This window comes from Propithecus coquereli, unplaced genomic scaffold (assembly GCF_000956105.1).
Source record: "Propithecus coquereli isolate 6110/MARCELLA unplaced genomic scaffold, Pcoq_1.0 Scaffold164, whole genome shotgun sequence".
Classification (NCBI taxonomy): Eukaryota; Metazoa; Chordata; class Mammalia; order Primates; family Indriidae; genus Propithecus; species Propithecus coquereli.
Window position 1 is genome coordinate 1,701,404 of NW_012140969.1, and position 22,762 is coordinate 1,724,165.

General features: G+C 59.0%; 3 protein-coding genes across 3 annotated transcripts; all 3 read left to right on the forward strand.

The window, feature by feature from the left end:
* Positions 1–2,836: 2,836 nt before the first annotated feature.
* On the forward strand, positions 2,837–11,947 carry ICAM1 (intercellular adhesion molecule 1). Its single transcript, XM_012641311.1, has 7 exons — positions 2,837–2,946; positions 4,874–5,134; positions 8,962–9,267; positions 9,505–9,792; positions 9,888–10,142; positions 10,332–10,580; positions 10,666–11,947. Exons 1-7 carry the CDS (start codon positions 2,880–2,882, stop codon positions 10,839–10,841), a joined length of 1,602 nt encoding a protein of 533 aa, XP_012496765.1. The 5' UTR covers positions 2,837–2,879; the 3' UTR covers positions 10,842–11,947.
* A 445-nt stretch (positions 11,948–12,392) lies between these two features.
* ICAM4 (intercellular adhesion molecule 4 (Landsteiner-Wiener blood group)) lies at positions 12,393–13,229 on the forward strand. The gene is made up of 2 exons (XM_012641335.1): positions 12,393–12,786; positions 12,910–13,229. The coding sequence occupies exons 1-2, from the start codon at positions 12,393–12,395 to the stop codon at positions 13,227–13,229; spliced, it is 714 nt and encodes a 237-aa protein (XP_012496789.1).
* Positions 13,230–15,103: 1,874 nt separating this feature from the next.
* Positions 15,104–21,616, forward strand: ICAM5 (intercellular adhesion molecule 5, telencephalin). The gene is made up of 11 exons (XM_012641280.1): positions 15,104–15,243; positions 16,181–16,450; positions 16,649–16,969; positions 17,193–17,480; positions 17,771–18,025; positions 18,162–18,410; positions 18,857–19,102; positions 19,190–19,468; positions 19,553–19,792; positions 20,188–20,454; positions 21,187–21,616. Exons 1-11 carry the CDS (start codon positions 15,162–15,164, stop codon positions 21,459–21,461), a joined length of 2,772 nt encoding a protein of 923 aa, XP_012496734.1. The 5' UTR covers positions 15,104–15,161; the 3' UTR covers positions 21,462–21,616.
* The last annotated feature ends 1,146 nt before the right edge of the window (positions 21,617–22,762 follow it).

A 22,762-nucleotide genomic window follows, 5' to 3' on the forward strand; every position in this document is an offset into this window, starting at 1 on the left:
TTCCTGCAGACTGCGGCAGGGGGCTGGGGAACATCTGCTTCCCTTCCCACTTCCAAGGGAGTGGAAGACTGGGAAGTGGGTGTTCCCCGTGCCAACCTGCCCCCCTTCCCATCCTATCCTCATCTCAGGAAACGGCCCTCCATCCTCCGAGGGACTCAGCCCAGACCAAGGAGTCATCCCTCGTGTCCCAGCATGTCTAGTTGGCCCAGCCTCCAAAACCGATGCCCAATTCAAGGGCTTCTCCAAGGCCACTACCAAGTCCAGGTCCCATCATTGCTCATCTGGACTAGAGCAGTCGCCTCCACTCCTGTCTCCCAGCTGCAGCTCCTGCACCTGTGAACACCTAAGTCGCATCAGGTCCCTCCTCTGCTCAGAACCCTCTATGGCTCCCACCTCGCTGGGAGTAAAAGCCAAAGTGTGACCCCAGGTGACAAGCACTTGCACAATCTGCTCGGTCACTTCCCTGCCCTTCTGTCCTCCAATTCTCTCCTTCGCTCACCCTGCTCCGGCCACACCAGACCCCCGACAGTTCCTACCTCAGGGTCTTTGCACTTTCTCGGTGCCCTCTGCTTGGTACATCCTTCCTCATCTTCTGGTCTTTGCACAAATGTCACCTCACTAAGTCTTTCCAGAATACTCTATTTTAAAGGGTTATTGGGCCAGGCATGATGACTCACACCTGTAATCCCAACACTTTGGGAGGCTGAGGTGGGAGGATCCCTTGAGACCAGGAATTCAAGATCAGCCTGGGCAGCATAGCGAGACCCCATCTCTATAAAAAGATTTTTTAAAAAATTAGCCAGGCGTGGTGGCGCACGCCTGTAGTCCCAGCTATTCTGGAGGCTGAGGCAGGAGGATCGTTGGAGCCCAGGAGTTTGAGGCTGCAGTGAGCTATGATCACGCCACTGCACTCCAGCCTGGGTGACAGAGCGAGACCACCCTGTCTCTAAACGAAAAAGAAATAAAAATCAGGAAAAAAGGGTTATTCATTGGTCTTTCCGAGGGCGGCAGCAGAGACTACAGACGCCTCCCCAGGAGCGGGAGCTGCCCTATCCCCTCCCCTTACACTTCGCCTTGCAACCAATAAAGGCCGTTTCTACCGTAAAAAAAAACAAAACGGGTTATTCGTTAACCCTCTCATTTCATAATCCCCTTCCCTGCTCTATTTTTTCTCCTTAGCACTAATCACAAACTAACACTCCATATATTTTATTTTTGTTTCTTGTCTGTCGCCCTTATTAAGACGACCCCTAAACGATGGCAAGGAGTTTTGTCTATTTTGTTCATTGCTGTGTCCCCAGCACCTGGAAGGATGCCTGGCACACAGTAGGTGCTTAATAAATACTGCGCCTCGTGTTGAGAAAAGGACGTTTCCTTGTTTTGTTTTGTTTTGTTTTGTTGTGGCTGCAATTGGCGCTTTGGCCGCGCGGGGGAGCTCGCCACCCGCGCACCTCGGGCCGGAGCCACAGACCCGGGTAAGACGAGCCGGAGAAAAATCGCCCGAAAATAACCGGGCGGGACATCCCCGCTCCACTCCGTGACTTTGCCCAGGCCGTTCCGGGGCGGGAATCCAGTCCCTGCAGCCACCACCCCCAAGAAAAAGATCCCCGTGGAAATTCCTTAGGAATGACCGGGGCGGGGGGAGGGACGCGTTTCTGGACGGCGGGTGACTCTCAGCCCCCTTGCCCCGGAGGAAGGGCCCGCGCGCCCCCAGGACCCTTCCTGTCCCCTTCTGGGGCGCGACCTGTTTGGCCGCTGCGAGGTCTCCATGGCGACGCCAAACGCGCCCCATAACAGGAAGCCTTAGGCGGCGCGGCGCGGTGCTCGGAGTCCCGGCCTCCCCGTAGGGGATGACGGACGAATCTTGTCCCACGCGCAGGCGGTGGCCAAACCCCCGCACATACTCAGCGCAGACCCCCCGAGTCCGAGTTTCGGGTGCCGCTCGCGGAGGGCAGGGGTTCGAGCGCCCCGTCTCCCCTTCCTCGTTCAGGTCTGAGCTGCTGCCTCAGTTTCCCCGCAGAGCTTGCTTGAGACACCAGCAGAACAGGCTCAGCGCGTCGGGACCACGTGGCTTCCTTCCTTTTTCTGGGAGCTGTAAAGACGCCCCCCGCCGCCAAGGCCAAAAGGGGAAGCGAGGAGACCGCGGGGGCGGGAGCACCCATGGGTGGCAGGGGGAAGAAGGCTGATTCCCCCGGACGTGATGCGGCCGCGCATCCTCACTCCCACGGCTCCTGGGCGCCGAGGAGGTGCCTGGGCCTGTTCTGGCGCTTCTCGGGAAGTCTGTGTCAGCTGGCCGGGGACATGCCCCTCGGAGGGAGCCCCAGGAGGATTCCTGGGCCCCCTACCCAAGCGAGGGGCTCGTCCCCTCGATTAAAGAGGCCCGCGTGAGCTGGGGAGTTAAAACGTGAGTTCGGATCGCTGCTCAGCTCGGAGCCTCAGTTTACCACTCTGCGAAATGGGCACAATAACAGTCCGTCCTTGTCCAGGGTAGTGGGCAGTATTCAATAAAGCGCTTATTGAAGTGTAAACAGCGAGTCAAGCTCAGCCCAGCCCAGGGATGGGACGCGTGGGGGTCCGGACAACCCCCGGAGTCGCCGTCCCGCTGCTGCGGCCACAGCCACCCCATTGCTTCAGTTGGGAAATTCCGGGGGCGCCCAAGCGGTGGGCGAAGGAGGATGACCGGGCTCGGGCCAGGCACACTTTGGTCCGGAAAGGCCCTCGTTCCGGAGGGGAAGGCTCGAGATTTCCGGGAAAGCGGCCCCGCCCCCCTACCCCCCTGGCTAAAGACTATAAAGGGACCCGCGCGCTCCTCTGTGCCCCAGTCGCGCCGCGCACATCTGCCTTTCGCTGCTGTCGCCCTGGCCCTGCCTCGGCCCGCTATGGCTCCCGGTGACGCCCTGCCCGCCCTGCCTGCGCTCCTGGCCCTGCTCGGAGCTCTGCTCCCAGGTGAGTCGGGGTGGGGTGGGCGCCCTCGGGCCAGCTCCCCGGATCCCCGCTGCGCCCTGGGCGCCGCGAGAGGACCAGCTCCCCGGAGTAGCTGTTTAGGGGGAGGTGGGGCTAGAGCTGGCGATTGGAATTCAATCAACAGCCCAACAACAGCCGAGGGTTCAAGTCCTCTACCTGTGGGCTCGGGCTATAGACTGCGCCTTCTTGAACCTCAGTTTCCCTAGCTGTAAAATGGGGAACGCGACAGCGGCCACCTGGTCTGGCTCCAGGACGCGGTCAGATGGTTTAGGGACTTACCCTCCCTCCCTCTCTCTCCCCTCCCCTCCCAGCCAAGTAGGCTGGAGGACACCCCACCCCAAAGACATATTCTGTTCCTCATCCTCTGCCCCTGGGGAAGTCCTGGGCTGCTTCTACTGGGGGAATTCCAGGGCTGACTTACCCGGGGGCCGAGACCTGAGAAGGACGCCCCAGCACTCCCCTCCCCCAACTCCAGCCCAGCTAGGGAAGCGGCAAGCAGGGCAGAGGGTCGCTAGAGATGGTCACTTTGGGGAAGCAGGACAGGGGAACGGACACCTTGGTTAACAGCTCTACAAAGGGTTCTGATCCGGACTCGGATGCGGACTCCACTGCTATCCACTGCTTTCTACCCAAGTTATCGCCCCTCTCCTGGCCTCACTGCTTCCCTCTGTGAAATGGGAATAATTCCAGAATCCCCCTTGGAGAACTTACAGAGCTGATGTTCTCACACACCTCCGCCCCAGATAGAGCAAATCTGAGGACAGGAATCTTTAAGGGGAGGCTAGGAGGCCTGGGCTCAGATAGACTTTTTTTTCAGCTTTGGAGGCACCAGAGTCTGACAGATCTAATCAGAACAAGCCCCTTCTTTCTTACCTGTTCTTAAGTGCAAGGTAGCCACTTGCTACCTGCCCTGTGCTGAGTTATTTTCATTAGCAGGAGGTGGGGGTGACTATAGTCGCCCATTTTACAGATGGGAAAATTGAGGCCTAGAGAGGGGAAAGTACTTGTCCAAGGGAATGAGGAGCCAGGATGATTACTGGAGGGCTGGCCCCCTCCGCCTGGCCTCTTGGGAGGGAGGAGGGCTCTGACTTCATGTTTTGGTTTGCGTTTTGAGTGGAGTTTTCTTTGTGTTGGAGGCAGGGTCTTACTCCGTCACCCAGGCTGGAGTGCAGTGGCATCATGATAGCTCACTGCAGCCTCCAACTCCTTGGCTCAAGCGATCCTCCCACCTCAGCCTCCTGAGTAGCTTGGACTACAGGCATGTGCCACCATGCTCAGCTGATTTTTAATTTAAAAAAATTTAAAAAATATATTTTTGTAGAGACAGGGTCTTGCTATGTGGCCCAGGCTGGTCTGGAACTCCTGGCCTCAAGCAATCCTCCCACCTTGGCCTCCCAAAGTGCTGGGATTACAGGCGTGAGCCACCAGGCTTGGCCTGACTTCACATTAAAACTGACTCTGCTAAAATCCTTCCTTGGGCTCCCTATTGCCCTCAGAATAAAGAAAATATTGTTAGCATGGACTACAGTGCCCATGTGACCTTCCCAAACTCATTCCACCCTGCCCCAGGACCTTTGCACTTGCTATTGCTTTTGCTGGGCATCCACTTCCCTTTCCTCTGGTTCGCCAGGCCTTTCTGGGCACTCAGATCTCTGCTGAGACATCGCCCTGCCCCCAAGGCACTCTCCATTCTATCGCCCTATTTTGTTTTCTTCATATCTCATATTAACATCAGTTCTTAATTATCTTGTTTGTTCATGAAATGCTTCCATCTCCCACACGGAAGGCAGAGCGTTTTGTCTTGTTCGAGCCTGTGTCCCCAGCCCCCAGCGCAGGCTGGGCACACTGTCATGTTATGTCGATGAACATGATTTGTAACGCCTGTCCCCTCTTCGCCTTTCTGTTCCAGGACCTGGAGGTGCACAAACGTTTGTCTTCCCCCAAAAGGCCACGCTGCCCCGAGGAGGATCGGTACAAGTCAACTGCAGCTCCTCCTGTGACCAGCAGGCCACCTTAGGCCTGGAGACCGACTTGGCTAAAACAGAGGTGGCCCGTGGAAACAACTGGAGGGCCTATGAACTGAGCAGCGTGCATCAAGACAGCAATCTGATATGCTTTTCAGTCTGCGACGGTCACCAGACAATGGCTTCAGCCTCACTCACCGTTTACTGTGAGTGGCAGGGCCCAGGGGGCTGGACCAGGCAGACTGGGTGGGGGAGACCTACAGGGCCAACTCCAGCAGGCTGGGAGAGTCTTTGTCGCTTGGTGGTGGGGCCAGGGAGGGGCTCACCGAAGAGCATGTGGGGACATCCTTGGAAAGTCCCGTTGTCATTTGGAAGTCCCTTGGTGAACCTCTATGCATGCATTTAGAGCATCCACAGAAATTTAGCACATCTGAGAATGCCAGCTCTCTCCGCCTCATTCTTTAAACACATGACAAGCCCCTGGTAACGACACTTTGAAAAAAGATACAGATTAAGCCATGCCTGTGTTCCCAGGAGCCTGGGCTGGGAGGATGGCTTGAGTCCAGGAGTTCAAATCCAGCCTGGGCAGCATCGTGAGACCCCCATCTCTATATTTTTTTTTTTTTTTTTGAGACAGAGTCTCACTGTGTTGCCCGGGCTAGAGTGCCGTGGCGTCAGCCTAGCTCACAGCAACCTCAAACTCCTGGGCTCAAGCGATCCTCCTGCCTCAGCCTCCCCAGTAGCTGGGACTACAGGCATGCGTCACCATGCCTGGCTAATTTTTTATATATATATTTTTTTAATTGTCCAGCTAATTTCTTTCTATTTTTAGTAGAGACGGGGTCTCACTCTTGCTCGGACTGGTCTCGAACCCCTGAGCTCAGATGATCCACCTGCCTCGGCCTCCCGGAGTGCTAGGATTACAGGCGTGAGCCACTGCGCCCCAGCCAACTCCATCTCTATTAAAAAAAAAAAAATGCAAATTAAAGCTAGCCCTGAGATGGCATTTTTTTGCATATTGGCAATGATCCAAAGAATTGATAGCAGCTGTGTTGGCCAGGCCGAGGGGACTTGGGCAGTCCTAGGACAGGGCTACATGTGGCCCTGCCCATGAGGGAACTGGTGGAGACCTGGGGTTAGTTACTGAAGCTGTTTTTTGTTTTGTTTTGTGTTTTGGAGAGAGGGTCTTGCTCTGCTGTCTGGTCATGAGGGCGTTGGCATGATCATAGCTCACTGCAACCTTGAACTCCCGGGCTCAAGTGACCCTCCCACTACAGCTTTGTTCGAGGGGCAAACGTTTGCAAACCTCAAATGTGGAGGCCCAGGGAGAGAAACTGTGGTTTGGCTGTACCGAGGAATAGTATGCAACTGTGCAAAAGAACGAGTGAGCTCCAAGGTGTACTAGAAATTTGCAAAGAAAGAAAGTTATGCCGAATATGTGTGGCATGCCACTCTCAAGTTAGGGAGCGGCAGGGAGGAAGGAGGGAGAGGCTGTATTTATGCATAAAAGAGCCTTAAAAGGACATTCAAGAAATGACAATATTAATTGGCTGTGAGGAGAGAGGCTCTGAGAGAGGGCTGGGGAGTGCAGAATTTTCTCTGTTGGACCCTTTCCTACCTTGGGATTTTGAACAGTGAGAATGAGTTGCCAAGGCAAAAAATAAATAAATAAATATAATCCAAAGGAAAATGAAACGAAAGAAAAAACAAGGAAGAAAAACGGAAGAGAACTGGTCAAGTGGCTTTGGAATTAGCCTTGGATTCCAAGTCCCAGCATGTCCCTCCATAGCTGGGTGACCTGGGGGACGTGGTTACTTGCTGTCCTCTGCTGTCACGTGCAACCCCCTCCGAGGGGTGTAATGATTCAGTGAGGCAGAAAGGACGACCCACTGTCATGATGCTGGGGCAAAGGCAGCCTTTGGGAAAATAGCAGCTTTGCTTCTGATCTGGAGGATGTTTGAGCAGTTGCTGGCCATTGTCCTCCCAAGTGAGGGAGGTCCCCAAATGTTCTCAGTGACCTCTGAAACCCCAGGGAAAGCTCTTTGAAGGACTGTCTGCATCTCTGCCCAGTGCTCTAGCTCTGAGGCCTGGCTCTGCCACATTTCTCCCTCTGTGACCATGGATGTCCCACACAGTAGCAAGGGGGTGAAAGGTAAGGGCCTAAGGGTCACCTAGGAGACATGACTCTAGCTTGGTCTTGCGCCACCCCTGGTGTCAAGATGACGAATAGCTGAGCCTTCTCCAGAAAGGTTAGAGATATAATTCCCAGAGGAGGTGATCACTAGTTGGGCTTCGAAGGATGTGTAGGAGTTCGTAAAGATAGGCATTCGATAGCAGAAGGCTGGACTTACAGGAAACCAGAGAGCCGTTGGCTGCAGGCTTTATCCACACTGCCCATGTTGTGGAGAGTAACTGTATCCAAGAAGAGAGAGGTATACAAATATTTGAAGAGCGGAATGACCAGGATTTTGTAAAGGACTTTAGATCAGAGTCAAGGACAGGTAGGGGCAGGACAGACTCCCTGCCCCCAGTTGCTGGCCCTCAAGGCCGGGAGCTGGGCTCAGGCAATTGCTGAGTTTCCTTTGGGGGTTGGCAACACCTCGAGTTCTGCACCTGAAGGTTTATAGCAGGTGGTTAGAGGTAAGAATTGATGCCTTAGGGTTTTCTTGACCTTATTATACTTTTTAACAGCTTTTTTTATTTTTTATTTTTTTTTTTATGAGACAGAGTCTTCCTCTGTCCCCAGGGCTAGAGTGCAGTGGCGACATCATAGCTCACTGCAGCCTCAAACTCCTGACCTCAAGCAATCCTCCCTCGGCCTCCCAAAGTGCTGGGATTACAGGTGTGAGCCACTGCACCCAGCCAACAGTTTTCTTGAGATATGATTTATATGCTATAAAATTCATCCTTTTTAAGTATACCATTCAGTGATTTTTTTAGTGTATTTATAGAATTGTGCAACCATGACCACAATCTAATTTTGAAACATTTCCATCACCCTAAAAATGAAACCTCCTGTCCATTTATAGTGATTCAACCTGTGAAGTGGATTAATAATAGTCCTACCTCTAATAGCACCATTTTAATTTTTTATTTTATTTAGAGATAGGGTCTTGCTCTGTTGCCCAGCCTGGAGTGCAGTGGCATGATCATAGCTCACTGTAACCTCAAACTCCTAGGCTCAATTGATCAATCCTTCTGCCTCAGCCTCCTGGGTTACCTGGGACTACAGGTGTGCACCATGACGGCCGCGATGTCCAGCTAATTTTTCTATTTTTAGTAGAGAATGTGTTTTGCTATTGCTCAAGCTGGTCTCAAACTCCTGAGCTCAAGTGATCCTCCCACCTCGGCCTCCCAGAGTGCTAGGATTACAGGCCTGAGCCACTGCGCCCGGCCAAGAAGGGTCTTTTTAAAACAATGTCTAGTGGACTGGGCTGCTGAAATTTATTAGATTTATTTGACCAGACTCCTGGTGATAGAGTTTGAAGTTCTTTTCCACTTTCCATTCTAAGATGGGGGGCCAGACATGGTGGCTCAGGCCTGTAGCCCCAGCACTTTGGGAGGCTGAGGCAGGAGGATCGCTTGAGGCCAGGGGTTCAAGGCTGCAGGGAGCTATGATCCAGCCACTGCGCTCCAGCCTGGGTGACAGAGCAGAGTGAGACTCTGTCTCTGAAAACAAAACAAAACAAAAAAACAACAACAACAAAAATAAAAACAAAAAAAGAAGAAAGAAAGGAAGGGAGGGAGAGAGAGAAAGAAAAGGAAGGAAAGAAAGGAAGGAACAAAGGAAAAAAAGAAAAAAAAAGCAAGAAACTGCTGCCCTGAATGAATTTTTTGGTCCCGGTTGCAAACACTTGGGGCTTTCTCACCAGTTTCCCCAAAGCTCTTGACATTCCTGTCTGCTTAGGTGGAAGGGTGTGTTTTGGGGAGATGGGGAAGCGAAGTCGTAGAGCTTCCTGGCAGGTGTGACCAGTCTGTGGCCCGGCAGTGCGGTCCGGCTCACAGGGACACGCCCCGCTCTGTTTCCCTGCAGGGTGCCCGGATCAGGTGGAGCTGGCACCCCTGCCCCCGTGGCAGCCTGTTGGCGAGAACCTCACCCTGCACTGCCAGGTGACTGGAGGGGCGCCTCGGTCCAACCTCACCGTGGTGTTTCTCCGTGGGGAGGAGGAGCTGAACCGGCAGCCGGTGGTGGGGGAGCCCGCCGAGGTCACGGCCACCGTGCCGGTGGCCAGAAGCGACCATGGACTGAATTTCTCCTGCCGCGCAGAACTGGATCTGCGGCCCCTAGGGCTGGGACTATTCGAGAACACCTCAGCCCCCCATCAGCTCCGAACTTTCGGTGAGGCACTGGGGGGCCAGCAGGGCGAGGGTGGGGTGCCCTGCAATGGGGTGCCCATGGCCGCAGAATCTTCCGAGAAGGCTGTGACTCCAGCTAAGGGTGCCTGTGTCTTGGGACAGGGATGACCGAGTCTCCCGGGAAGAGGATGTCTCGGGTGGGGGAATGAAATGAAAACGGCTCAGGAAAGGGCTTCAGGACGTCCGCCCCCATCTGCTCACACCCACTTTCTGTCCCTAGTCCTGCCGTCGACTGGCCCGCAACTTGACAGCCCCTGGGTCCTGGAGATGGGCACGCAGGGGACCGTGGTCTGCTTTCTGGACGGGCTGTTCCCAGTCTCAGAGGCCCAGGTTCACCTGGCACTGGGGGACCGGAGGCTGGATCCCACGATCACGTACCACAGGGACTCCCTCTCGGCCAAGGCCCCGCTCGAGGCGAAGGCAGAGGAGGAGGGCTCCCACCAGCTGACGTGCGCGGTGATGCTGGGGAACCAGAGCCGGGAGACTCGCCAGAGCGTGACCGTCTACAGTAAGAAGGGGCAGAGGCGGGGCTTCCCAGGGGGCGGGGCTTCCACATGGGCGGGGCATGTACGGGGCGTGGCTCACTGTGTGCCCCGCCCCCAGGCTTCCCAGAGCCCACCCTGACTCTGAGCAAGCCAGAGGTTTCAGAAGGGACGGAGGTGATCGTGGAGTGCCAGGCCCAAGCTGAAGCCGTGGTGACGCTCAGTGGGGTTCCAGCGGGGCCACCAGGCCCGCTGGCCCAATTCTTGTTGAACGCCAGCGCTGAGGACAACGGCCGCCGCTTCTCCTGCTCTGCTGCCCTGGAGGTGGCCGGGCAGGTGCTGCAGAAGAACCGGACCCGGGAGCTCCGTGTCCTGTGTGAGTGGGGCTGCGAGACAATGACCCCTGTCCTCTGAGGCCCAATCTCTGAAGTCCCATAAGCTTTCGTCCTTCAAGCCCTGTTCCTTAGGGAGCCCCCTCCCCATTTTCCTACCTAAGTCCTTCAGTCCTAGATGGGGAGGGGTGTCCTGGTCCCTGACCTCAATCCGTCATCTTGTGTCTCTTCAGACGGCCCCTGGCTGGATGAGAGGGACTGCCCGGGAAACTGGACGTGGAAAGAAGGCTCCCAGCAGACTCTGAGATGCCAGGCCCGGGGGAACCCGTCCCCCCACCTGAACTGTTCCCGGGAAAAGGATGGGGCTTTGCTGCCCATCGGCAACCTGAGTTATGTCACACGGAATCTTTCGGGCACCTACGTCTGCCGGGCCATCAGCAGTCGTGGGGAGCTCACCCGGGAGGTGTCCGTGACAGTGACTTGTGAGTGTGCCAGTGTGCAGGGCTGGGTGGGGTAGGGGCAGGGAGCCTGGCTCTGTCCTCACCACCCCTTGTGTCTTCCCGACAGACTCAGACCACCAGAATATAGTGGTCATCGTTGTGGTGACAATCTTAGCCACCGTGGGTGCTGTGGCGTCCGCGGCTTACATCTATAACCACCAGCGGAAGATCAAGAAATACAAGCTACAAAAGGCTCAGAAGGCGACCACCATGAAGCTGAACACACAAGCCACGCCGCCCTGAGCCCCGCCCAGGACAGGGGCTCCTCCTCGGCCCCCCGCGTGGTGAACAGAGTGTTGGACATATGCCATTCGGCTACCTCCACTGCTCCAGGATGCCAGAGGACAGGACAGCAGCCTCAGTCAGATGCAGATGGCATTTGGGGTCATAGCACCTTCAGGCCTCATGCCTGACCTGTAGCCCCAGGACCGAGCCAAGAGGAGGGGGCGAGACTCTAGCCATGATTGTGAGGAATACCAAAGTCTAACCTGGCCACAGTGGGAGTGATAAAAGACACATACCCCCAACATGGGGACACATAGCAGGGAAATACTGAAACTCACGGCCTGCTGTGTGCACCGAGGCCTCACAGCCTCAAGGAAGAAGTGGCCCTGCACAGACACGTGCAGCATCGAAACACAAATGCCCATACTTCCTCTGACAGATGTCAGCTCTGGCACTGCTGTAGACTAACTGTCCTCAACTCTCGATGATGACATATTTATTCATTTGTGATTTTACCAGCTATTTATTGAATGCCTTTTGTGTAGGCTAAGACGATGAACAAGTTGAATATAGAGGTTCCTGCCTTCACGGAGCTCCCAGTCTAATCTCATTCAGGGCCTCCAGGGACAGTTGTACAGGCTGTGCACTGCACAAAAAGATCAGTTTCACACTTCATTGTCCTTCAAAGGTCCATAATCACCTTTCTCCGGGAAGGGTGATTTTTCTATCTGGCACAAAGGCACTACAGGGACTAGCAATGGTTACATGCTCAGGGACCACCCAGTGAGTCCTTACCCACCCACCCCACCCCCAGCACTGACACTGACCTTTGTTAGTCACCTCCCCACCCACATGTGTCTCTGCCAGTGTTCACAACGGCCATGCCCAAACATGGGTGATCTGAGTCTGTCGGAAGACACATGGGTGCCTTGACAGCTAAACCATGGACTGCCATGAAACTGTGTCCAACCCCTGTGTGTCGCCTTGTCCCACCTGTTTCCGTCTCAGTGGAACCACAAGGGAACAGAATGCTCGGCAGCTCCAAATTCCTGGAGCGACCAGGGCCCTGCAAGCAGTTGGGGGAGGGGCTGAGGCCTTACAGGACCCCCTCCCAGCCACCTCTGGAAGCCTCTCCTCTGTGCTAATAAAGCTTTGTCATCCTCTCAGACTTGTGTGAATGGAGGGGAGGTGTCGTGTCCAGCTGGAGCCCTTTCTAAACAGCTATGCGGCAGCCCTGTCCTCCCACTTCCTCCCCCAAGAAAAGGATGTGGGTTCAAGGCCAAACGCTGAGGCTCTGGTCCAAATCTGGGGGTTTTTATGACCTTTTGGGACTCTAGTGAAAACTAAAGTCTCATCTCCAGAAAAAGGCGATGCTCTTTGGCTTACAACGGGGTCTGGAATCCCACTGTGGAGCTAAAGGAAGGCAGTATTGTTTGCAAGGCTCCTGGGCCCTCAGGGGCCTCCCTTCTGTCTGGGGGCGGGGTGGAGGAGGCGGCGCTCAGGGCCTTCTTATCTCCGAAGCCAGCTCCCGCTCTCTGGCGTGGGGCCCCTCAGTCCCGGCTCTTTGCCATGGGGTCTGTGTTCCCCCTGTCGCTGCTGCTTTTGTTGGCGGCCGCATACTGGGGAAGTGGGACAGTACAGGGGCGCCGGGCTAGGCGGTCACAAGGCCGCAGGGACAGCCCTCCCGCACCCTCTGGGACCTCAGCGTCATTCTGGGTGCGCATAAGCCCGCAGTCCGTGGCCGTGCGGCCGGGGGTCTCAGTGTGGCTCAACTGCAGCAACAGCTGCCCCCTGCCGCCGAATTCCAGCCTCCACACCCAGCTGCGGCGGGGCGAGACGTTCAGTGGGCCGGGTTGGGTATCTTACCAGCTGCTCGACGTGAGGGCCTGGAGCTCCGACGTGCGCTGCTTCGTCACCTGCGCAGGAGAAACGCGCGGGGCCACCGCCAGGATCATCACCTACAGTGAGGGACAGGGCTCAGCCCCGGCCGGGGGGAGGGGGGAGGGGTCCGGAGGAGCGGGGCGTAGCTGATAGTCGGTCTAGGGGGCGCCCGAGGACCTGACTCAGGGGCTCCCTCTTGCCTTAGAAGCACCGCACAGCGTCATACTGGAGCCTCCGGTCTTAGAGGGTGGCATGTATACTCTGCGCTGTCACGTGATGCGCGTGTTCCCCGTGGGCTTCTTGGTGGTGACCCTGAGGCGCGGCGGCCGGGTCATCTATTCTGAAAGCCTGGAGCGCTTCACTGGCCTGGATCCGGCCAACGTGACGCTGACCCACGCGTTTCACGCCGGACTCCGCGACTTCGGGCAGCCTGTGACCTGCCTCGCGCGCCTCAATCTCGACGGCCTGGTGGTTGGCAGCAGCTCAGCACCCATTACGCTGACGCTCGGTGAGGCCCCCTTGTAACCCTCGAGACTTGGGGACGGAGTGGGGGGAGACAGGGTTATGACCCTAGGAGGGCGCACAGACAGAGCAAGCGTGAGCTCCACGCGAGTCATCAGGCCTCCACGTGCTCCGTCCCTAACTCTCACCTCCTGCTCCCAGCTTGGAGCCCCGCGTCCAAAGCCTTGGCCTTCACTTCCATCGCAGTGCTTGTGGTCATCCTTGTCGCCGTGGGGGCTGCCTACCTGCGCAGGTGCCTAGCGATTCGGTCTCGTCTCGGGCGTAGAGGGGGCGTTCTATGCCGGCTGAACAGGGGAAAAGAAGAATCTGGAACAATGCGGGGAACCCTCCCGGATCAATAAAGCTTTCCTCAGCCAACCTTTGTCTCAAGGCCTCAGGGTCCCCATTACTGCATCTGCTGGCAGGAAGTGGTCTCCTTTTTTGGCCCCCCTGCTAGTCACTTTCTCCAAGTTCCTTGTCTCCCTGAGGGCAGCTGAGGTTTTCTCACTCAGGGCCCACTGGGGTCCTGGATCCCCAGTCCTGCACTTCCAGCTGGCGTAGGAAAAACCTCTCCTGCTGGCATTACCCAAGGGGTGCAGACGGGCTAAGCAAGGGCTGGGGAGGGCCACGGGCGGGAGTAGGGGGGGAGGGGGGCGGGTTCATGGTATGGCTTTTCCTGATTGGCTCTGCCGCTCCCACGCAGCAGCTCTGATTGGATGCTAAGTTTCCCGTCCTAACCCCACCTCCAGGTTAGACCTGGTGCTTCCCTGGAAATCAACCCAACCGTGCGTGTAGCCAGAGTTCACCATTAACGCTGGGGGTGAGACCACACATGTGGGTCACACGGACATACAGAGGGACATGGATTCGCAGAAGAGGTGTCCATATAGTGACAGCGGGAAGGGGTAATCAGATGATCCACATGGAATGCCACAGACTTGCGTCCTGGCAATGTCCTTGTAGTCACCAGACCAGGTGGGCACATGCGGCGGGTGTCAAAGCCTGGGCGCCCGGATGCGGGGTTAAAAGCGTCATTGTCGGTCTCTCGGTCTCGCGTGGAGGCAGAATCCAGGCCCATCCTGGGTGCCTAGCAGAGCCGGGGCGATCCAGGGCCCCGCCCGCCGGCGCGGAAGGCGGATTCGCGCTCACACATGCCGAGTAGACACGTGCCCGCTGCACGCTGGGTAAATACAGACCCCGAGCTGAGCCGATTCTGATTTAGACGCCCGCGAACGCTGCGCGCACGCACCCGTGTCCCCAACTCGCTGGCGCTTTCGTCCCGCCCCCTCCGTCGCGTGCTGGGGCCGAGCGGGAGGGGGATTAGGGGTGTGGCTCCGCGGGGTCAAAAGGAGAAGCATCATCGCTTCTCGGCCTTTTGGCTAAGATCAAGTATAAAAGGAGAAGCATCAGTGAGGGTGGCATCCCCACGCTCTCCGCTAGAACTGTCCTTTCTCCATCCTGTGCTTCCAAAACCTCTCCAAGCCCCCAAATCAATCCCTGCCCTAAGGGGAGCTGGTAGGAGGAGCTAACGATGGGGGCGGAGCTCGGAGTCCAGCTCATTATCATAGCATCCAAACCAGAGCTGGGGAGGGGGTTTGAGAAGGGCAACCCAGCATCCCCCGACCTCCGAGTCGCGGCTGAGGATGACGCGGGAGAGCGTGGTCGCCCCCAGAAGGCTCCGGGCGATCAGGTCGGCCGCCGCGTAGACCCTGGGGGTCGCTCGCTCCTGCCAGCCTGCCTTCGCCAAGGCCAGGAGCTTAGCGCACGCTCGCCTGCCGCCCCCCCGCCGCCTCTGCCGCCGCCCCCTCCTTGGAAACCAAGTTACCAACGTTAAACCAATCCCTGAGCGCAACTCTGCCTCCCCCACACCCCACCCGCCGCGCCGCGCCGCGCCGTCCTCTAGCCCAGCTCCTCGCTCGCGCTCCCCTCGCCTCCTGCGCTTCCCCCGCGGCGGCGATGCCAGGGCCTTCGCCAGGGCTGCGCCGGGCGCTACTCGGCCTCTGGGCTGCCCTGGGCCTGGGGTTCCTCGGCCTCTCAGGTAAGAGCCCGCCCCAGCTCGGGGTGGACAGGGCGGGGGCGGAGCTGCCGGACCCGGGAAGCGGCCCTGTGCCCCTCCCGGCTCCGCCCTCGCCTCGCTCCCACGCTTCTGTCCCCGCCTCGAGCCGGGTCCTCTCCCCTCTCCCCCGCGCCCCCAACACACACCGAAAGACCCAGCTTCCTGACTCCTCGCTCGCCCCTACCCCCTCGGAGACCCTGGGCGCTCTTCCGCGCCCAACCCCGCGCCCTGGAGACCCCGTGGCTCTCGTGTCCCCTCCCCGGGTACCTCCTCCCGCTCTGCTGTGCACCATGGTCCACGGACTGGCATCTTCTTCACTCGCGGTCCGCGAAGACTCCATCTCTCCAACTACCGTGACTCAGAGGCGCTGTTCCCGCTCCACCGGGAGCCCTGGCAACCGGCTCCCTCGGCTGTTCCCGCGGTTCCTTCCACCGGCCCAGGCCCTCGTCCTCTTTCCATGTTCCCCACCCAGGTTTAGGGTCCTTCCTTATCCTTCACCCAGTCTCATATCTCCTTTGCCCTCGCCCAACCTCAGTCTCCTTCCCTCCCGGCAATGTGCCAGAACTCGAGAACCGGTTCATTCCTCCTCCCCCACCCGGGGTCCCCTTCTCCCGGTATTGCTGTGTGCATCGAAGACCCCATCTTTCCTTTCGTCTCCCCCCTTCCCTCGTGTTTTCCCACCGCTTCATCGGCGCCTTGGAGACCAGGGCTCTCTGCTGCCACGTCCCAGAGACACCCTCGAGGTTTAGACTCTGGGAGCGCGCGCCTCCAAACTCGAGGCCTGGGCAGGACGCGGGACTCCTGGGTTCTTTCCTGGCTGTGGCCTCTGTTCGTTCCCCGGGAACGCTTGACTCGGCGTAGGGGCGCTAAGATCTCAGGGAGTTGGCTCCCCAGGCTGAGCCCACGTTTCCCTGGGCAGCGGTCGCGCAGGAGCCCTTCTGGGCGGATCTGCAGCCCCGCGTGGCGCTTGTGGAGCGCGGGGGCTCGCTGTGGCTGAATTGCAGCACTAACTGCCCTCGGCCGGAACGCGGTGGCCTGGAGACCTCGCTGCGCCGAAACGGGACCCAGAGGGGTTTGCGCTGGTTGGCGCGGCAGCTGGTGGACATCCGCGAGCCGGAGACCCAGCCCGTCTGCTTCTTCCGCTGCGCGCGGCGCACACTACAGGCGCGTGGGCTCATTCGCACTTTCCGTGAGTTCTGGGTGGCCGCGCGCGTACTCTACTACTTTCCCTCCCTTCCAGGCCCCACCCCCCGGGTCCCAGGGTCCTCCCCTTCAGGCCCCACCCTCTGGATCTCCAAGCCTTCTGGTCTTGGACCAGGCTCCCCTGGGTTCCACGCCAAGTCCCACTAAGCCCGGCGTCCCAAGAGCCGCGGTTCCTCCCTTGCAGAGCGGCCAGATCGCGTAGAGCTGGTGCCACTGCCTCCGTGGCAGCCCGTGGGGGAGAACTTTACTCTGAGCTGTAGGGTCCCCGGCGCCGGGCCCCGGGGGAGCCTCACACTGACCCTGCTGCGGGGCACCCAAGAGCTGATCCGCCGCAGCTTCGCCGGCGAGCCACCCCGAGCGCGGGGCGCGGTGCTCACAGCCACTGTACTGGCTCGGAGGGAGGACCATGGGGCCAATTTCTCGTGCCGCGCGGAGCTGGATCTGCGGCCACACGGCCTGGGACTGTTTGAAAACAGCTCGGCCCCCAGAGAGCTCCGAACCTTCTGTGAGTAGGTGTGGGGTGGACATGGGGACCAAGTGGAGTCGGGCGGGTTTTTAAGAAGTTTCGAGACAGATACATCTGAATGCTAATCCTTCAACACTCACCAACTGTTTCCCTCTCTGTGCCTTGAGGGTGATAATAACATAAAATAGTGCATATAAAGTGCTTAGTAAGTACTGAGTGCTCAGTACATAAGTTCGCTCAAGCTCGGTGCTTCGACCCCTAGCCCTGTCCCCGGACTCCCCGCGCCTCGCTGCTCCCCGGCTCTTGGAAGTAGGTTCTGAAAAGCCCGTGACCTGCGCCCTGGACGGACTGTTTCCGGCCTCAGAGGCCAGGGTATACCTCGCGCTGGGGGACCAGAGGCTGAGTCCCGATGTCATCCTGGAGGGGGACGCACTAATGGCCACTGCCACAGCCACAGCTAGCGCCGAGCAAGAGGGTGCCAAGCAGCTGGTCTGCAGTGTGACCCTGGGGGGCGAAAGCCGCGAGACCCGGGAGAACCTGACCATTTACAGTAAGAAGGAGAGGGGGGAGGGAGTTGGGGGTGGAGACAACTGTGGCTCGGAGGTGGGACCAGAGGAACGCAAAGGCGGGGCGAAGAGTGGGCGGGGCCTCAGTTCCGGAACAGGCGTGGCCCGAGAGTCCCCCAAAGGGGTGGGGCAGACGGAGCACAGAGACTGAACAGCTGGAGAGGCGGAGCCTGAGAGGCGGGGCGTGATGCTCTGGGTTTGGGCAAATAAAGGGCGGGCCTTGACCGGCGGGAGGGGCGTGGTCAGCGGACCCCAGCCAGTGCTCCGCCTCCAGGCTTCCCAGAGCCCCTCCTGACCCTGAGCGAGCCCAGCGTACCGGAGGGGAAGACGGTGACAGTAACCTGCGCAGCCGGAGCCCAAGCCCTGGTCACACTGGAGGGAATTCCAGCCGAGGTCCCGGGGCAGCCTGCCCAGCTACAGCTAAATGCCACCGCCGACGACGACAGGCGCGGATTCTTCTGCGCTGCCACCCTCGAGGTGGACGGCGAGACCCTGAGCAAGAACAGGAGCGCTGAGCTTCGCGTCCTATGTGAGTTGGTCTTAACCCCTCGCCCCGCTCCTCCTGACCTCCAAGGACCTGCATGGTCCCTGGCCGTGTCGTCGAGGGAGGGTCATTCCTCACCGTCCCCGTCTAGCCTCTCTGCATCCCACGCCCCTGCCCACAGACGCCCCTCGGCTGGATGATTCGGACTGTCCCAGGAGCTGGACGTGGCCCGAGGGCCCAGAACAGACGCTGCGCTGCGAGGCCCGCGGAAACCCAGCGCCCTCGGTGCACTGCGCGCGGCGAGACGGCGGGGCTGTGCTGGCGTTGGGGCTGCTGGGTCCTGTCACTCGCGCGCTCGCCGGCATTTACCGCTGCACAGCGGCCAATGTCCAGGGCCAGGCGGTCAAGGACGTGATGCTGACGGTGGAATGTGAGTGGGGGTGTGCAGGGAGCATCTCTGTCTAGTTGAGGGTCTAGGGGTGGCTGGCCTAGGGCATGAGACGTGCCTTTGGGCGGGATTTTGGGAAAGGGAAGGGGCTGGTTACTGGGATTGGGAAACGATCTTGGCGAAGAATGGAGGGGAAGGAATTGGTGTGTCCATAGGCTGGGGCGTGGCGTTTCGGCGGAGTCTTAGAAAGGTGGGCGGTCCGGGCAATCTAACAATTTTTAGGCCGAAAACTGGGGAAGGGCCTTCCGGGCGCATGGATCCCCAAGACAGATGCATGACTAGACTTGCGCGACACTCCCTGGAATCGGCCCCTGTGTAGACCAAAGCCTTCCCAACCCTTCGTGGCAGCCCTGGGACACGAAAGAGGGTCTAGGGACATTAGACTGCCCCCAAACCCCAAAGCTAACAACTCACATTCCCCTCTCCAGACGCGCCAGCACTGGACAGCGTGGGCTGCCCCGAGCGCATTACTTGGCTGGAGGGAACAGAGGCCTCGCTGATTTGTGTGGCGCACGGGGTCCCACCGCCCAACGTGAGCTGTGTGCGCTCTGGGGAGCCCGGGGCCGTCATGGAGGGGCTGCTGCTTGTGGCCCGGGAGCACGCGGGCACTTACCGCTGTGAAGCCACCAATGCTCGAGGCTCTGCCGCCAAAAATGTGGCTGTCACGGTGGAATGTGAGTAGTGGCAGCACAGCGTCTGTCGGGACAACCCTGGCTGGACTTCCTGTCCCTTGTGTGAACTGCTGCAATCCTGCTCCCCAGATGGTCCCAGTTTTGAGGAACTGAGCTGCCCCAGCAATTGGACGTGGGTGGAAGGATCTGGTCGACTGTTTTCCTGTGAGGTCGACGGCAAGCCAGAGCCCAGCGTGGAGTGCGTCGGCTCTGGGGGCGCCAGTGAGGGAGTGCTACTGCCGCTGGCACCCCCAGACCCTAGTCCCAGAACCCCCGGCACCCCTAGTGATCTGGCACCCGGTATCTACGTTTGCAATGCCACCAACCGGCACGGCTCCATGGTCAAAACAGTCGTCGTGAGCGCGGAGTGTGAGCGGGGCCCGGGCGGGGGCGCGGTGTAGGGGTGCCCACTGTCCGGGCCCCTCCCTGACACCCTCCATGGCTGCTTTGCAGCGCCACCGCAGATGGATGAGTCCACCTGCCCAAGTCGCCAGACCTGGCTAGAGGGGGCTGAGGCTGCCGCGCTGGCCTGCGCCGCCCGGGGTCGCCCCTCCCCAGGAGTGCGCTGCTCCCGGGAGGGCGTGCCCTGGCCCGAGCGGCAGCGCGTGTCCCGAGAAGACGCGGGCACCTATAGCTGTGTGGCCACCAATACGCACGGCACAGACTCCCGGATGGTCACCGTGGGGGTGGAATGTGAGTGAAGGCAGCATCGGATGGAAGGGACACAGTCTCTGGAAAAGCGACTTGCAGGGGTGGCAGAGCCCATGAAAGTTCAGGGTATCTGTCTCAGTCCCATTCTGGGGGACAGGGAATCCCGACCTAAACCAGTCGATAATGAAAAGTTTAGGGAAAGGACCCGCGCCCCTCTCAAACTCTGGATCAGAATGACACTGGCCCAGGGCTCCACCTCCTCCCATTCAGTGAAGGGCGCAGAATTTTAGTCCTGACAACAGCCGATACTGGGGGCAGGGGGCTCGCCTGCCCATCAGAGGAGGGGTGGTCACAGACCTCTGTGGTGGGCTGAAGGAGGGCACCTGGTTAGCGCTGGGCCGGCGCTAAGCCCCATTTCACCCCCTGTCCCCCTGCAGACCGGCCCGTGGTGGCAGAGCTGGCCGCCTCGCCTCCCGGGGGCGTGCGGCCAGGCGGGAACTTCACCTTGACCTGCCGCGCGGAGGCGTGGCCTCCAGCCCAGATCAGCTGGCGCGCGCCCCCAGGGGCCCTCAACATCGGCCTGTCAAGCAACAACAGCACGCTGAGCGTGGCGGGTGCCATGGGAAGCCACGGCGGCGAGTACGAGTGCGCAGCCACCAACGCGCACGGGCGCCACGCGCGGCGCATCACGGTGCGCGTGGCCGGTAAGTGGCAGCTGGGGGCGGGGCGAAGGATCTGCGGGGGTGGGACGTGACCTGGGCTTGGGGCGCCTGGGCTTGGGGTCCCTGACCACGTCTCTGCCTCCCTCTCAGTCCCCATAGGTGAGACGAGAGTGGGCCAGAGTAGAAGTCAAGGGCACCTGACCGGGCGGGGCTGTTGATGGCGGATTGGGAGTGGGAGGTGGAGTTCCAGGGGAGGGACCCTTCAGGGCTGTCACTGCTGTGGGGAGGGACTTACTAACTTGGGGTGGACTGTGCGTGGTGGAGACTTGACCCAACTTACTCTCCACTGTGTCGCTGGGGGGCAGAGGGGTTGGAGGGCCACCAAGGGCAGAAGATGGCGGGGGACGACTATATCTCCTCCTCCCATTTCCTATAGCTTCTAGGGCTGGGGTCTTTCGGGGGTGGAGAGACACTGACCTGATTCTGCCAACTCTCATCCTTTTGAGAGTGGGAGAATTGACTTGTCCCCAGGGGGCTGGCTGGTCCCGGGTTTATATCCCGTGGGGATGATGTGCGGTGTAAGTTAGTTCCGGGGTCGCACTGGTGCTGGGAGTAGCCTTGTTGAATGGGGTCTCTTCTTTCTCCCAAGGCCAGACTGTGAGTTCCTTGGGGCATGAGGACTGACCTCGTGCCTGTGGGAAGGGGACAGCGGTGGCGGGGATTGGGGAAGCCTCCCGAGCTTGGCCACCCTCCGCGAGGGTCTCCACCCCTCAGGTCCGTGGCTGTGGGTCGCCGTGGGCGGCGCGGCGGGGGGCGCAGCGCTGCTGGCCGCGGGGGCCGGCCTGGCCTTCTACGTACAGTCCACCGCCTGCAAGAAGGGCGAGTACAACGTGCAGGAGGCCGAGAGCTCGGGCGAGGCCGTGTGTCTTAACGGCGCGGGCGGCGGCGCCAGCGGGAATACGGGCGCCGAAGGTGGACCCGAGGCGGGGGACACCGCCGAGTCACCTGCCGGGGGCGAGGTCTTCGCCATCCAGCTAACCTCCACGTGAGCCGGGTCCCCTCTCCCCGCGGGCCGGGGGACGCCCCCAGATGCGCACGGGGGGGCTTGTTTATTGCTTTATTTATTTATTTATTTATTTATTCAACTCCAGGGGCGTCACCCCCGTTTTCTACCCATCCCCTCCAATAAAGTTTTTATAAAGGACTCCGGGTCTCTGCTTCCGTTTTTGCTAAATGAAACAAGCCCAGGGTTCAAATCCGGACTTTGCCATGCACGCAAACAACTCTCTTTAAAATTTGCAAGCCTGCTGTGTGCCTCAGACACAATGCAAGGCATCTATCTGTTCGAGGTGTGGCCTGGAGCATGTCCTCCATCCCTGCCCTGTTTCCTGCTCTTAGGAGCCCTTGGGCAGGGGTGGGGACATTACTCCTTCCTTCTCCTCCCCGAGGCTTATCTCTTCCGCCCAGCACTGCCCTCTGATCCGGATCACTCTAGGAGATGGGAGCTAGGTGCTTCCCCGGGCCTGGTTACTTACTGGCAGGGGCAAAGGCAAGACCACCTTGCCAGGATGGGCGGCCCCCTTCCGCCTCACCCCTGCACTGAGACCTCACCAGCTATGAGTGTCAGCCCTCAGGACGTCTCTCCTGCTAAAGGGTGTGCCCCTGCCCCACCCCTCCATGCCTCCTCCATCCTGTGTCCACCCACAGTGCCTCAGTTTACCCCCAAGTGCCTTTTCACTGGGCCCATCATAATTCAGAACAGACACACACGATCGCAGCTGCAACCCCCACTGCGTATTACCCATCCGCTCACCCCCAACAGCATAAGGCGGAGCAGCTGGGCCTCCTCCCCGTTGCCTCAGAAGCAGGAACACAGGGCCCTGGAAAAGGAAGCCACCCTGGGCCGCCGAGCGCCATTGGCTGCCCCCTGCAAACACTACATGAGCAAGGATGAGACGAGGAGGAAATAGCACGAGAGGGCAAGCCAGTGCTGGGTGCCGTGTGCCAGGTACGAAAGGCACAGCCAGGAGCAGCCCCTGTTACCCCCTTAATCATCTCCCTCTACTCCCACTGGCCTCTTTGAGGTTTCTGGAAGCCAACAAAATCCTGCTTGCTATGAGGCTTTTGCTCTTGCTCTTCCTTCTGGCTGGCGTATCTTTACCTCCAATAGTCCCAGAGCCGGTTCCTAACCCTCAGGTCTCTGTGCAAATGTCACCCCCTCAAGGAAGCCTTCTTTCAGCCCCATGACTAAGGGGCTAAGGTAGCCCCCCAACTTTTTATTTTTTTGAGACAGGGTCTCACTCTGTCTGTCACCCAGGCTGGAGTGCAGTGGCAAATTCACTGCAGCCTC